At 41.1% G+C, this 12,400-nt stretch overlaps 1 protein-coding gene across 1 annotated transcript; it reads left to right on the top strand.

Annotated features, from left to right (window-relative positions):
* Positions 1–1,527: 1,527 nt before the first annotated feature.
* Positions 1,528–3,375, top strand: LOC140780662 (probable isoaspartyl peptidase/L-asparaginase 2). The gene is made up of 3 exons (XM_073126358.1): positions 1,528–1,976; positions 2,490–2,576; positions 2,716–3,375. Exons 1-3 carry the CDS (start codon positions 1,581–1,583, stop codon positions 3,232–3,234), a joined length of 1,002 nt encoding a protein of 333 aa, XP_072982459.1. The 5' UTR covers positions 1,528–1,580; the 3' UTR covers positions 3,235–3,375.
* The last annotated feature ends 9,025 nt before the right edge of the window (positions 3,376–12,400 follow it).

Here is a 12,400-nt window from a genome sequence, read left to right as displayed (position 1 = left end):
CAAAGGGAATTGTTTTTTTATGTCACAGTACATATTGACTCTTCATACGACTACCAGGAAATGGTGATGAGCATGAACGCACCGAATTAGATTTCATAATTCATTGTCACCAAAGGCAAAATAGTGGTCCCAAAATATATACCTGCTTTACCCAACAAAAAAAGAAGAACAATAGTGCATTCTCCTATGACTCTCCCATGACATCAGTCAGTTTACATAGTGGATCTTGAGAAAGATTCTCTTACTGACATCTCGCGACAAAAAATTTTAGCGAAAGATTCTCTGTTAAGAAGTTCTTGTTGTTTGATTTGATAAATCTGACAAATCCAGAATAAGCATAGCAAGAAAATCTATCGAATCTTACTGCTATCTTCTGATTTCTAAATTGTTGTATGATATAATAACATAGAAAAGGATATGCACTCATCAGATGGGTCGATTAGAAATTGGATGAGCCAAAGAGCAGTGTATCTTATTCCTTGAGATAGATAGCTTTTTCTATTTTTTCTTGTTTTTGATGATTTGTTTTTCATTTATCTGGATTTCATGGATTCAAAATGAAAAAGATCAATTTTTTCAACGAAAAAAAATCAAATAACTAGGAGTTCATATCTATCATAATTTCATCACTAAATACAAACAATTATTTATTTTTATAATAATTTCCATACTTTAGTATAATGAAAAGAGTATAATGAAAAGTATTAATACTCGTCATTTAAAAATTTTAGCTAGAAAACGATGTGAACTTGATTCCCATAATTGCTGTGTTAAAAATTATTGCAAACAAATAACTCATATACTATCTGTTCTGTTAGATGTGGGTAAGTATTATACACACCTTTGTATCCATATTAAGAGAATGTGATAACCAAAATTTCTTTTAATTTACTATCCATAATTTATCTATTTTCAACCGTATATTTATGAGCCACAATACAACTACAATAAATTTATGAATTATGAATGAGCACCCACTAGAAAGAAGTGGCATTATATACATTCTTATGATTTAATTTACAAATAGCATAGCAAAAAAACCAAAGTTGAAAGAAGGAAATCTTCAATAACTTTATAATTTCACCAAAGTAAAGCATTTAAAACTTTCCAAGATTCCCTGGTGGCCTAGTAGGGGAAGTCAATTGACATGAATATCCTCTTAATGGTCTCTTTCATCACATGAGGGTTTCAAGGAAAAATTCACTGTCAACCGTTCAATGAAAAACGCATAACGCACGGAGCACGAGGGCATATTTGTCCAGATAGGGAAAAAAAGACGAGAGCAAAATGGAATCTTGCCGGATACCCAGAGATTTTCTCGCCCCCACGTCAGAAGTGGGAGAGATTCCTGCACGGGTTTAGTGCGGTGTGGGGGCACAAGTGGAATCCAAGATTCAGCACAACTTCCCATGACTTGGGGGCGTTTCCGGACGCTAAAACGCTATTAACTCCAACACAAACTAATATTTGGCTTCCATATACCAACCCTGAGAGGCCGCCCTCTATAAAAGCAGTTCCCATCCTCCTCCTTATAACATTAAAAAAAAGGAATAAGAGAGAAATATAATAGAGAGAGAGAGATGGGAGGCTGGGCCATTGCTATCCACGGCGGAGCAGGTGTGGATCCTAATCTACCCGAGGAGAGGCAGGAAGAGGCAAAGCGGGTTCTGGCACGATGCCTTCAGATCGGCATCGACGCGTTGAGGGCGTCAGTGCGTGCGGTGGATGTGGTAGAGATTGTGGTGAGGGAACTGGAGACGGATCCCGTGTTCAACTCGGGGCGGGGTTCGGCTCTGACGAGGAAGGGGACGGTGGAGATGGAGGCGAGCATCATGGACGGCCGCGGGCGGCGCTGCGGTGCCGTCTCCGGCCTCACCACCGTCAAGAACCCCGTCTCCTTGGCCAGGCTGGTCATGGAGAATTCCCCTCACTCCTACCTCGCCTTCGACGGCGCCGAGGACTTCGCTAGAGAACAGGTTGGTCCAACAAACAAACTCACCCCGCTTCGTTTGTTTCCAGACATTTCGGTATACCAACAACTTTCAAGACTTTCATTATTGGTTGAATAACATGAAACGGATTGCTCCTGGTTGGCTGGTAGAGTAGAGGAACTCGAGTCGAGGAGAATCCGTCCTTAATAAATGCTACTGCTGAATCTTAAATTTACATTTAAATGAATCAAATATAAACAGTATTAAAAGGTTTGGCTGTGAATCACCCAATATATGAAGCATATAAATAAATACATGGAGACGACAGATGTCAATTGTCTAGTGACTTTATACGGTAAATTGGGATCTAACCTACTTCCATACTTGGCGGGATTTAGACGTCTCCGCCCGTGTCAGGATGGTCCCCACCTCGTGCTCAGTTTTAGAAAACTAGAAATAGGATTCTGGTTTCGGCGTTGCTGCACTATATTGTCCTTTTTTTTGTTGTCTTTCTCGATTTATTTTTCCTAGTGATTTAATTCACGGCTACTGCTGCAGGGTGTGGAGGTGGTGGACAACAGCTATTTTATCACCGAAGAAAATGTTGGCATGCTTAAGCTAGCCAAGGAAGCCAACAGCATCATGGTAATTCCGTTACTTTTTCTTTGTGTCATTTATTTCACCTCTTACGTCATAATTAGAAATATTCGAGGAGTATATGCATCCACGAATTAATTGACCATCATCAAATTCAATATCTCTTGCTTTACTTTGGACCAAACAGTTCGACTACAGGGTCCCCCTGCCTGTGGTGGACACCTGCAGCGGTAGCGCCGGATCGATCATGGCCACCGTCGACGACGCTCTTCAGATGAACGGCCTCCCAATCAGCATCTACGCGCCGGAGACCGTCGGCTGCGTCGTAGTTGATAGCAACGGGTGGTGCGCCGCCGCAACTTCGACCGGTGGACTCATGAACAAGATGAACGGCCGGATTGGCGACTCCCCGTTGATTGGTTCAGGGACGTACGCTTGCAATCTCTGCGCTATCTCGTGCACTGGCGAGGGTGAAGCAATCATTCGGAGTACTCTGGCAAGAGACGTGGCCGCCGTGATGGAGTACAAAGGTCTCGGCTTTCAAGAAGCAGTGGACTTTGTCATAAATGAAAGGCTGGATGAAGGCAAGGCTGGGCTCATCGCGGTCTCTAGAAATGGAGAGGTGGGTTATGGGTTCAATACTAATGGGATGTTTAGGGGATGTGCTACTGAAGATGGCTTCATGGAGGTTGGTATATGGGAGTGAGCCTTGTAACGCCTATCATTAGATAGGCCTACTACTGCCTCTCTCTTTCTCTCTCCATGCATTGGGTGGTGGGGGTAACGAGCAAATAAAAGTCACTGCAATAACCAGTACAATTCAAAAGCATGATCTGACTTTTTTTAATCCATTTCTTTTATATGAACTGTTTGGGGCTTCAGAATAACTAACAGATAGGGAATCACTGTGTTAGGAACTTGTCTGATCCATTCTGCAATGATTTTAGACTCGATTAGACTTATAATTTTCTAAGAGATCTACAAATAATCCAATCGACGGATCCTCCTAAATTTTGGATATGTTGGCTCTCTTGGAGAGAGCTTTCTAATAAATTTAAGATCATATGATTTGGATAGTTAGATCTCAAGATATCGACTAAATAGTGACCAAAGATCAATTAGATCCTAGTTTGATAGCCCTGCAATGGCTAGATAGATGCTATATTTACTCTTTGGTGTGAAGGGGGAGAAATTGTTGTAGAAGAGAGGGGTTAAAAGCTGGAAGAGGCTGACAAATAGGGGTGAAAATGGATCGGATATGGATCGGATAGTGCTCAACCCATATCCGGATCCATATTTTTTATTCGGATACAGATTCGGATACGAATATTTGACGGATAGCAAAAATTAAAACCATATCCTAAGAAAATGGATACATATAATTTTCGGATATGGATCAAATAGTTTTGGATACGGATTCAGATAGTTTTCAGATACGGATTGGATAGTGTTCGGATAAATTTTCGGATCTTAAACGGATACGTATCAAATTTTAAACAATCAATATGAACTTACTACGAATATCAATCAAGTCTAAAATCATTCAAATACAATTTGAATAAAACTTACAGTATTTGAGAACTGATTCATTGGCAAAAAGATAGTAATGGTGCAAAAAGAAAACAAAAGAAACTGTAGACTTTAAACAAACATAATGTGTATAAACCAATGATTGTGAATTAGTAGTATCTTTACTATGTCATACTAACCCGAAATTTCATGCATCCGGATGAAATTTCTTAATATTAAGTATTACTTTGTACACTAGTATTACATTGTGATTACTCCCAGGCTACCTAAGTTAAAGAATGTTCTTCGTGTTGAGGACTTAAAAAAGACAAGTATCTTGGGAAGAAGATGACTCAGCAGCACAGAAAAAAACCTAGGGAAAACTTGTGACACCAACTTGAATGTCTTAACAACCCAAAGTTGGACGCTACTAAGTATTAAGTATTACATTGGAGGGAGGGCTGGTGGAGGGAGGGAGGACCCGTGGAGGGAGGGTCGGTGGCGTTGGAGGAGGACCCGTGGAGGGAGGGCCAGAGGAGGGAGGGCGGTGATGGCGATGATGGATTTTAGTCTTTAGATGGAGGCGGCGCCACGGCAGGCAGTGAGGGCGATGTGGATCGAGGAGATTTGGGAGAGATGGTGAGTAGATGAGAGATAGAGGGTAGGGTATAGTAACTTTAGTTAGGTATTTATTAAGTAGGTAAACGGATATTCGTTATCCGAATTCGTATCCGATAAAAATCAACTATACCCGTATCCGTATCCGAATCGGGATTTTTTTTCTAAAAGGCTATCCGTATCCGGACATTTTTGTAAATAGCTATCTATATCCGTATCCGAATTCGGATCGGATAGCGGGTCGGGTCGAACTTAATCCAACCTGTTTTCACCCTTACTGACAAAAGACGGGTAGTGGAAGAAGGGAGATGGAAGAGGGCGCCAATGGCTAGAGACAAGTTAAGAAGGAGATAAATGTCAAAGCCAAATCAATTATTTAAGATAAACTCCAATTAGGGTTTCCTCCATATATTTATAAATGCTCACCATAGGGACTTATCAACTGGTAAACAACCCTAACAAACCTACAACTTTCGTTGCGGTGCATTCGAACGCTCCCAATCGCATTCAGGTGCGGAATTTTCAATTCTTTGTCGATGCGAACATATGCGAGCATTCGAATGACCCTGTTCGAACAACCCGATTCTGTCCAAAATCACAATTTGCTTTCTCTATTTTTGCGAACATGTGTAGGCGTACGCGGTCCTTGCGTTCGAACGCGCTTTGACAAAAATACTTTTATTGCTTCTAACAAAACTCAACTAGATAAATAGGCTCATTCCAATGAATCCAATGTACGAGTAGAGTCAATATGGATTGAGTCGTATCACATAGACAAGCATTCATGGGTGTTGTGTAATTGTAATTGATTCGAGAGCCTATACTCTGATCAAACTTATATTGAAAATAATTTTGGGCTTAAATTTATGTTAAGCTTAAATTAAAATTATTTTAATTTGAGCTAATTTCGAGCAAGCTCAAGTCTAAATGAATTGATCAATAAGTAATTTCAAGCTTTAATTAATTTATGCTAAATTTTAAGACTGACCAAATTTGAATTAAATTAAGCATGATTTAGGTTGAATCAAATTTAAAATATGATATAATTTTAAAAAATTTATATTATAAAAATATAAACTATTAGAAATATATGTGTATTTAAAAAATAGGATCAGAATTAAAAATTGAATTCTACAAGATCAGGTTAGATAACAGTCCGCTTAACCAATTTTAGAATATAATAAAGATATAATATAAAACAAAAAAAATTACTCATATTATAATTATTATGAGCTTTATCGAACTTTGTTTAATTTAAGCCTCGTGATCAAATTTGACTCAAAACAGCTATTTTTTAACCTATTCTGAATATCAAATTTGAGTCGGCTTATTTTCAAGCCGAGCTCGAGTTCGGCTCAATTATTTTGAGAGCCCTAAGAGCATTTGAGTGCTTTCATTCATTTTTCTCGTTGGGCGTGTCATTTGTCATTGGCAGTTAGTAAAAGTGATAAAAAGGGAGACAACAGTGATCTCTATTTTCCTATGGGAGGTGTCAGGTGTGACAAAGATCAGTGGCCAGACAGGGATAAATGTATACAATTACCTGCCATGTTATCTATAGATATACTTTACTAGGCAAGATTTGCCCATAGCCACCGGTAATATGCCGAAAGGAGGGAATAAGTGCAGTTTGTGTCGCACTTCAGAACCAGAACTAGATATTCGATCTCGCTTAAGCATCGACCCCAATAAATAATAAAGAAACTTTTTTTTTTAAATCTTGCTCGGTGTTCTTGTTTTCTCTATAATACTTGCTCGCTGCAACACAACGATTTAAACTGACGATGTTAAGAAACAGACTATCTTAAACATACTATTTATTCATTTTATAAGAAGATCTAATTAAATATGGGTTAACTGCAGCAAATACCAAAATACTTTTTTTCATTTTGCAGGATTATCCAGTTCTTTTTTTGTAAATCTTCTACATCCACACACACACATTTTTCTTAAAGCAGGGTAAGACTTTTATCTAATTAAATATGGGTTAACTGCAGCAAATACCAAAATACTTTTTTTCATTTTGCAGGATTATCCAGTTTTTTTTTTTTTGTCAATCTTCTACATCCACACACACACATTTTTCTTAAAGCAGGGTAAGACTTTTATCTAATTAAATATGGGTTAACTGCAGCAAATACCAAAATACTTTTTTTTTTCCATTTTGCAGGATTATCCAGTTTTTTTTTTTTTTTTTTTTTTTTTTGTTGTCAATCTTCTGCATCCACACACACATTTTTCTTAAAGCAGGGTAAGACTTTTTATGGCTTTAGCTTCTCCCAATTTTTCATGAGACTATGAATTTCGCTAGATTGTACCCCATAGTCTCGGCTTCTTCACTACTCTTATTAAGGTTAGTCTCTCAAAAGTGTCTGGTGATAGAACACGTAGGCCTCTTACAAGAAAACTATACCAGACCCACTAAGAGATATATGTTATCTGGTAGTCACTCATCTTAGGGATGAATAAAAGAGTAATCTCTAGATGGAAGGTGCTCCCCTCTGTCCGTCTATAGTTCCCCCTCTACCCTTTGACCAAGATTCTAATAATAAGATAGAGATTTACTGTTAGAAGAATCAAGATTCTAATCTCCTCCATGATTTAAATATGTTAATCGATCCTTGTAAGAACTTATGTTAATTGATTGACAAAGTTTCTTTGCCGACCTCACGTGATTCAAGGTAATCACATTACCCAACATTATTTAATCGATTTGGATCGCATTTGACATATGCCTATTCATCTTTTCACCTGTTGGGAATCAGGATGCATCAAAATTGTCGGCAATGGTTTTTGCATCAATGGTAAATATGCAAATAAATAATTAATCCATGCAGCTTCTGCCTATTAAGTATCAAGTGCTAGATCTGTTGATAACATCAAGATGTAGCTGCACCGCTGACTTAGGAACACATAATCTGAGGGGGACTTTACATTTATTGAACCTGTGACTATTTACGTCATTATACACATCTAAAATATAAGGGTATCCACTATAAACCAAACGATAAATCTATGGTATTCTTAATATATCATGAAAGTTGGCAGGAGATATAGAAATTCTAGGTCAACTAGGAGTAGAAGATATAAAACTCAATTCTAAGTCAAACTCAAAAATTTGAATCCTACTAGATTTAAAAGACCGAATCCAAATAAAATTTAGAAAAATCAAAACCAAGTAGGGATAGTAAAAATGAATCTAATGTGATCCAAGTCAAATCGGACCACTTCATGGACATCAGGCTTATGGCTTGTGAACGCGACTCTCTATCTGTGTGAACGCAGTACCCGCATTCGAACGCATTTGTGAACGCGGCTCTCTGTTTGTGCGAACGCAGTACCCGCGTTTGAACGCGTTTGTGAACGCGGTGTGAACTCGACGGCTTTTCTCCAATAATCTTGCAATTCTTCAAACCAGAGATATTCTAGACTTGTGTAAAGCTCATATACATGAAAAAATACACTTAGAATATTTTGTACACAATTGCCAACAAATAAAAACCTAACATAATCGTCGATAGTACCCCGTCAACCCAAGGAATCCCCTTAATTCCTACTGATTAGTAGGAATCGGCCAGTCCACCATATTCTTGATCTTGCTTGGATTGACTTCAACTCCTCTTGCTAAGATTTTATATCCCAAGTACTCCACTCGTGGCTCTCCCCAAAGACAATTGCTCATCTTGATTTTTAATTAGTTTTGTCGCAAGATATTCAACACCTCACGCACATGCCGCAAGTGCTCGGTCCAATTCCTGCTATACACTAAAATATCGTCAAAAAAGACGAGCACGTACCGATGCAAGAGCGAGCGGAAAAGATCATTCATCAACCCTTGGAAGGTGGCTGGTGCATTGGTGAGCCCAAATGGCATGACTCGAAACTCATAGTGGCCATCATGAGTTCGGAACGCCGTTTTGTGCACATCTTCCGGGTCGACGCGGATTTGATGGTACCCGACTCTTAAGTCAAGTTTGTTGAAGTAAGCCGACCCTATGAGTTCATCCAACAACTCCTCGATCACCAGTATTGGATACCGGTCTTTGACTGTAATCGCATTCAAGGCTCGATAGTCGACGCAAAATCGCCAACTCCCGTCTTTCTTCCGAACTAGTAGCACCGGCGACGAGTAGGCACTTCTACTCGGTTGAATAATCCCTTGCTCGAGCATTTCCACCACCAATTTGTTGATCTCTTCCTTCTAGACATGCGGGTATCGATAGGGCCGGACATTTGCTGGTTTAGCCTCTGGAATGATCTGGATGCGATGGTTGTGCCGACGGGTCGGTGGCAGTCCTCGAGGTTCCTCGAAAAGATCCTTGAACTCCTACAGCAACTCTTGTAGGTTAGTGGCTATTTTCCTTGGTGGTGGATGTTCTAGTTCAGCAATAGCCATTTGCAATAGTAGAGCTTGGTTCCTTTCACAAGGAAAGCCCACAAGTGGTTGCAATGTCGGCCCTTGCCGCGGTTGATTTGCATCTAGCAACACCCTTCGACCAATCCTCCAAAATGTCAGTGTGAGGTTTGAGAAATCAAATGTTACAGGCCCGAAGCTTTGAAGCCATTTGGTCCCCAAAACAATGTCAGCACCTCGCAAGGCCAACGGATAAAGATCCAATGTGAAACATTGGCCTTGCACCTTCAATTCCACACCTCCACAAATAAAATCTACTCACAATGTGGTGCCATCTCCAATCATCACATCGAAACCTTCCGTGGGTTCCGACTCGAGCTCAATCTTTCTAAGGAGCCTCTTGTCAATGAATTTGTGGGTGGACCCGGTGTCGATCAAGATTCCCATTATGGTTTTCTTAACTACACCGTTCACCCGCAAAGCCTTTGGCACAGCTGTCCCCGAATAGGCGTGGAGGGAGATTTCGGCTATCATGTCCTCCATAGGTTGCTCCTCAGCTACTTCTCCTTGATGTCCAGCAACACCATCATCTTCAGCTGCAAACTCATCCTCCACATCCTCCACCATCTATTAGAATCACCGATCCTATCGGTTTAGCACAGCGATATCTGGGTACAAACTTCTCATCACAACGAAAGCATAGGCCTTTGGCCATTCGTTCCTCCACTTGAGTAGGTGTGAGTGCTTGTCCCGGACCTCTAGGTGCGTACTTCACATGGCTTCAGGAGTGCTTGAGGTGGTACCATTGCAGCATCGGTCCTTGGTATGCCGGTAATATTTCTCGCCGCTATGGTTGGTTGAGCTTGATTGCGGCTTCCTTGGCTCGTGCAATTTTGTTTCAGGTGTAACTTCATGGCACTATGTTTGTCTTCCATTAGCACCGTATCTTCGAAAGCCTCCTTTAAAGTTCTAGGCCTTAAAGCCCTCACATCGACTTGTATGTCTCCCCGCAGCCTAGAGATGAGGGTGCTGCGAAGTTGCTAATCCGTCCATGGGGGATGACATCTACTATTTATCCTGTCAAATTCTTCTTGGTATGCTCCAACCGTGATCTTTTGCACCATCTTTGAGAGGAGAGCATCGAAGTCTTCATACCTCGACGCTCCAAATCGCCGCGTGATATCGGCACAAAATTTAGCCCAAGTTTCGATAGCCTCATTGGCATTGGCTGCTCAAAACCAATGAAACACCGCATCTTCAAGGTGGAAGCTCTCAAGCGTCACCTTGTATTCTTTTGCCGTACCTTGGTATGCGAAGAATTGCTCCGCCCTATACAACCAATCGATCAGATCGCCACCTTTGAACTTGGGGAATTCAAGATGCACGATTTGTCCACAGATGTCGTTGTCTCGTTCCGGATCATGTGCAAGTTCTTGTCTAACCGGAGGAGGATGCACCATGAAGGGGTGATAATCCCTCCTTCGGTTTTGATTAACTCACCGTGGTTCCAGATCGTATTGACCCGCCCACGGATCTTGATCTCCAAGGTGATCACCATAGTGGTTCACTCGTCGGATGGGTTCACCTGCAACTGGCCCTGGTGGAACCATCCTTGGTTGCCTCTGGCCCATTGGGTGGTGGCGTAGCGGCTCTTGTGGTTGCAAATTTTGAACCGGTGGCGGTGGGTTCATGGGAGTGGACTCACGTCGTGGGGTCGATGGTGCATTCCCATTTGCCATGGCTTTCCTTATCGCCCATAATTCCTGCATCATCTCCATCATCATTTGGTTGTTGATTGCCATTTGTTTGGAAAGAGACCTCAATACGGCTTGAACACTAGGTTCTTCCGTATTTTGATTAGATCGGGCGGTTCCGTGGGTGGAAGTCCCCGCAACCGTTTCCTCCTCCACTATTGGGAGAATCTCTTCTTCATCATCTCGCCGTGCAGCCATGGCTCTAGTTGTCATCATAAGAAGCACGTGTCTGAGGAACGGTGGCTCTGATACCAGCTTGATACGATCTCCCCTTTTGACTAAGGTTTGATCTCTTCCAATTCACAGATCTGGACTAGATCTGGCAAGGAACTTTGTAAATAGATCCTGAAAGATGCCATCGTTGGATCGACCTAAGATTTTGATATATAATATCCTCAGAAAAGAGCTTTCCAACAAATCTAATTTCAGGCGAATCAGATATAGGGATCTTGAGATATAATTCAATTAGTGGACGAATATTAGGGGGTCTAATTAGGATCCGTGGATGGAGGCACGAGATCTTAGATGATGGTGGTTGGGGGTGGACCATCGTTAATGGGGTGGCACCGGTGAAAAGTGGTGGTGGAAGGGTTCTGGTTGATGGAAGGGTTAGAGCAAGTGTTGGATAGATTGGAAGAAGGGGGAGGAGAGATCCACCCCTAAGGGACTAGGGTCATTGGCCGGTTGAGGGAAGTTAGAAGCGGCGTCGTCGGGGATTGAGAGAACGAGAGCGAAGAAGACGAATGAGGCAAGGCAAAACTCAATTCTTAAAAAATGACTCTTTGGTTGCCACTATCGTAGCCAACCGGCTGTGGCCAGTTGGCCGCGGCGGGCCCTAGCGCCGCTGCCCTTTTCCCCCTCCACCGCCTATCTTTTTCCCTCTATATCTCTCTTTCTCTCGCTCTCCCTCTCAATCTCTCTCTCTCATAGAGGCCAGCCTACCGCCGCCATCGCCATTCTTGGAAACCAGTATCGCCACCTCCGCAATCGTCGGTGAACTCCTTTCCCTCACTCTCTCTCTCTGTCTGTCTGTTTGTCTGTCTCTCTCTCTCTCTCTCTCTCTCTCTCGCTCACACTCGAGCTTAGGCTCGTCGAAGCCAAGTTGCCGGCGAGAGGCCAGCCGCTGGCTGGCCAACAGCAGCTGGTGCCCACCCTGCCGACCCAAGTCCGCACTTCCCTCCCCTCCTCTTCTCTCCTCTTCTTCTTCTTCTTTCTTCTTTCTTTTTCTTCTTCTTTCTTCTTTCTTTTTCTTTTTCTTTCTTCTTTCTTCTTCTTTCTTCTTTCTTCTTTCTTCTTCTTCTTCCTCGGTTTCTTCTCCTTCTCTTTCTGCATAGTGCTAGGCTCGACCCAACATTGTAGCAGGCAGTGCTGGGCTTGGCCCAACACTGGTGGTAGTGTTTTATTTATTTATATTATTTATTTAGGTATTTCCTTTTTAACTAATGCAAATAGATTATTTAGACATTAATTATTTTAATAATAATATATATTCTTCAATATGATTATTATTAATTATAATTTTATAATTGATGATTAATTAGGTATAAGTATAGCTAATACTTATACTTATTTATTTATATCTCTATTAGATTAATATATAGATTTGTAAATTATAATTATCAAATTTATATACTAAT

This window comes from Typha latifolia, chromosome 1 (assembly GCF_019914945.1).
Source record: "Typha latifolia isolate L0001 chromosome 1, TyphaL0001v2, whole genome shotgun sequence".
Classification (NCBI taxonomy): Eukaryota; Viridiplantae; Streptophyta; class Magnoliopsida; order Poales; family Typhaceae; genus Typha; species Typha latifolia.
The sequence above is the reverse complement of the archived record's forward strand: the minus strand, read 5'-3'. Positions and strand labels throughout refer to the sequence as shown.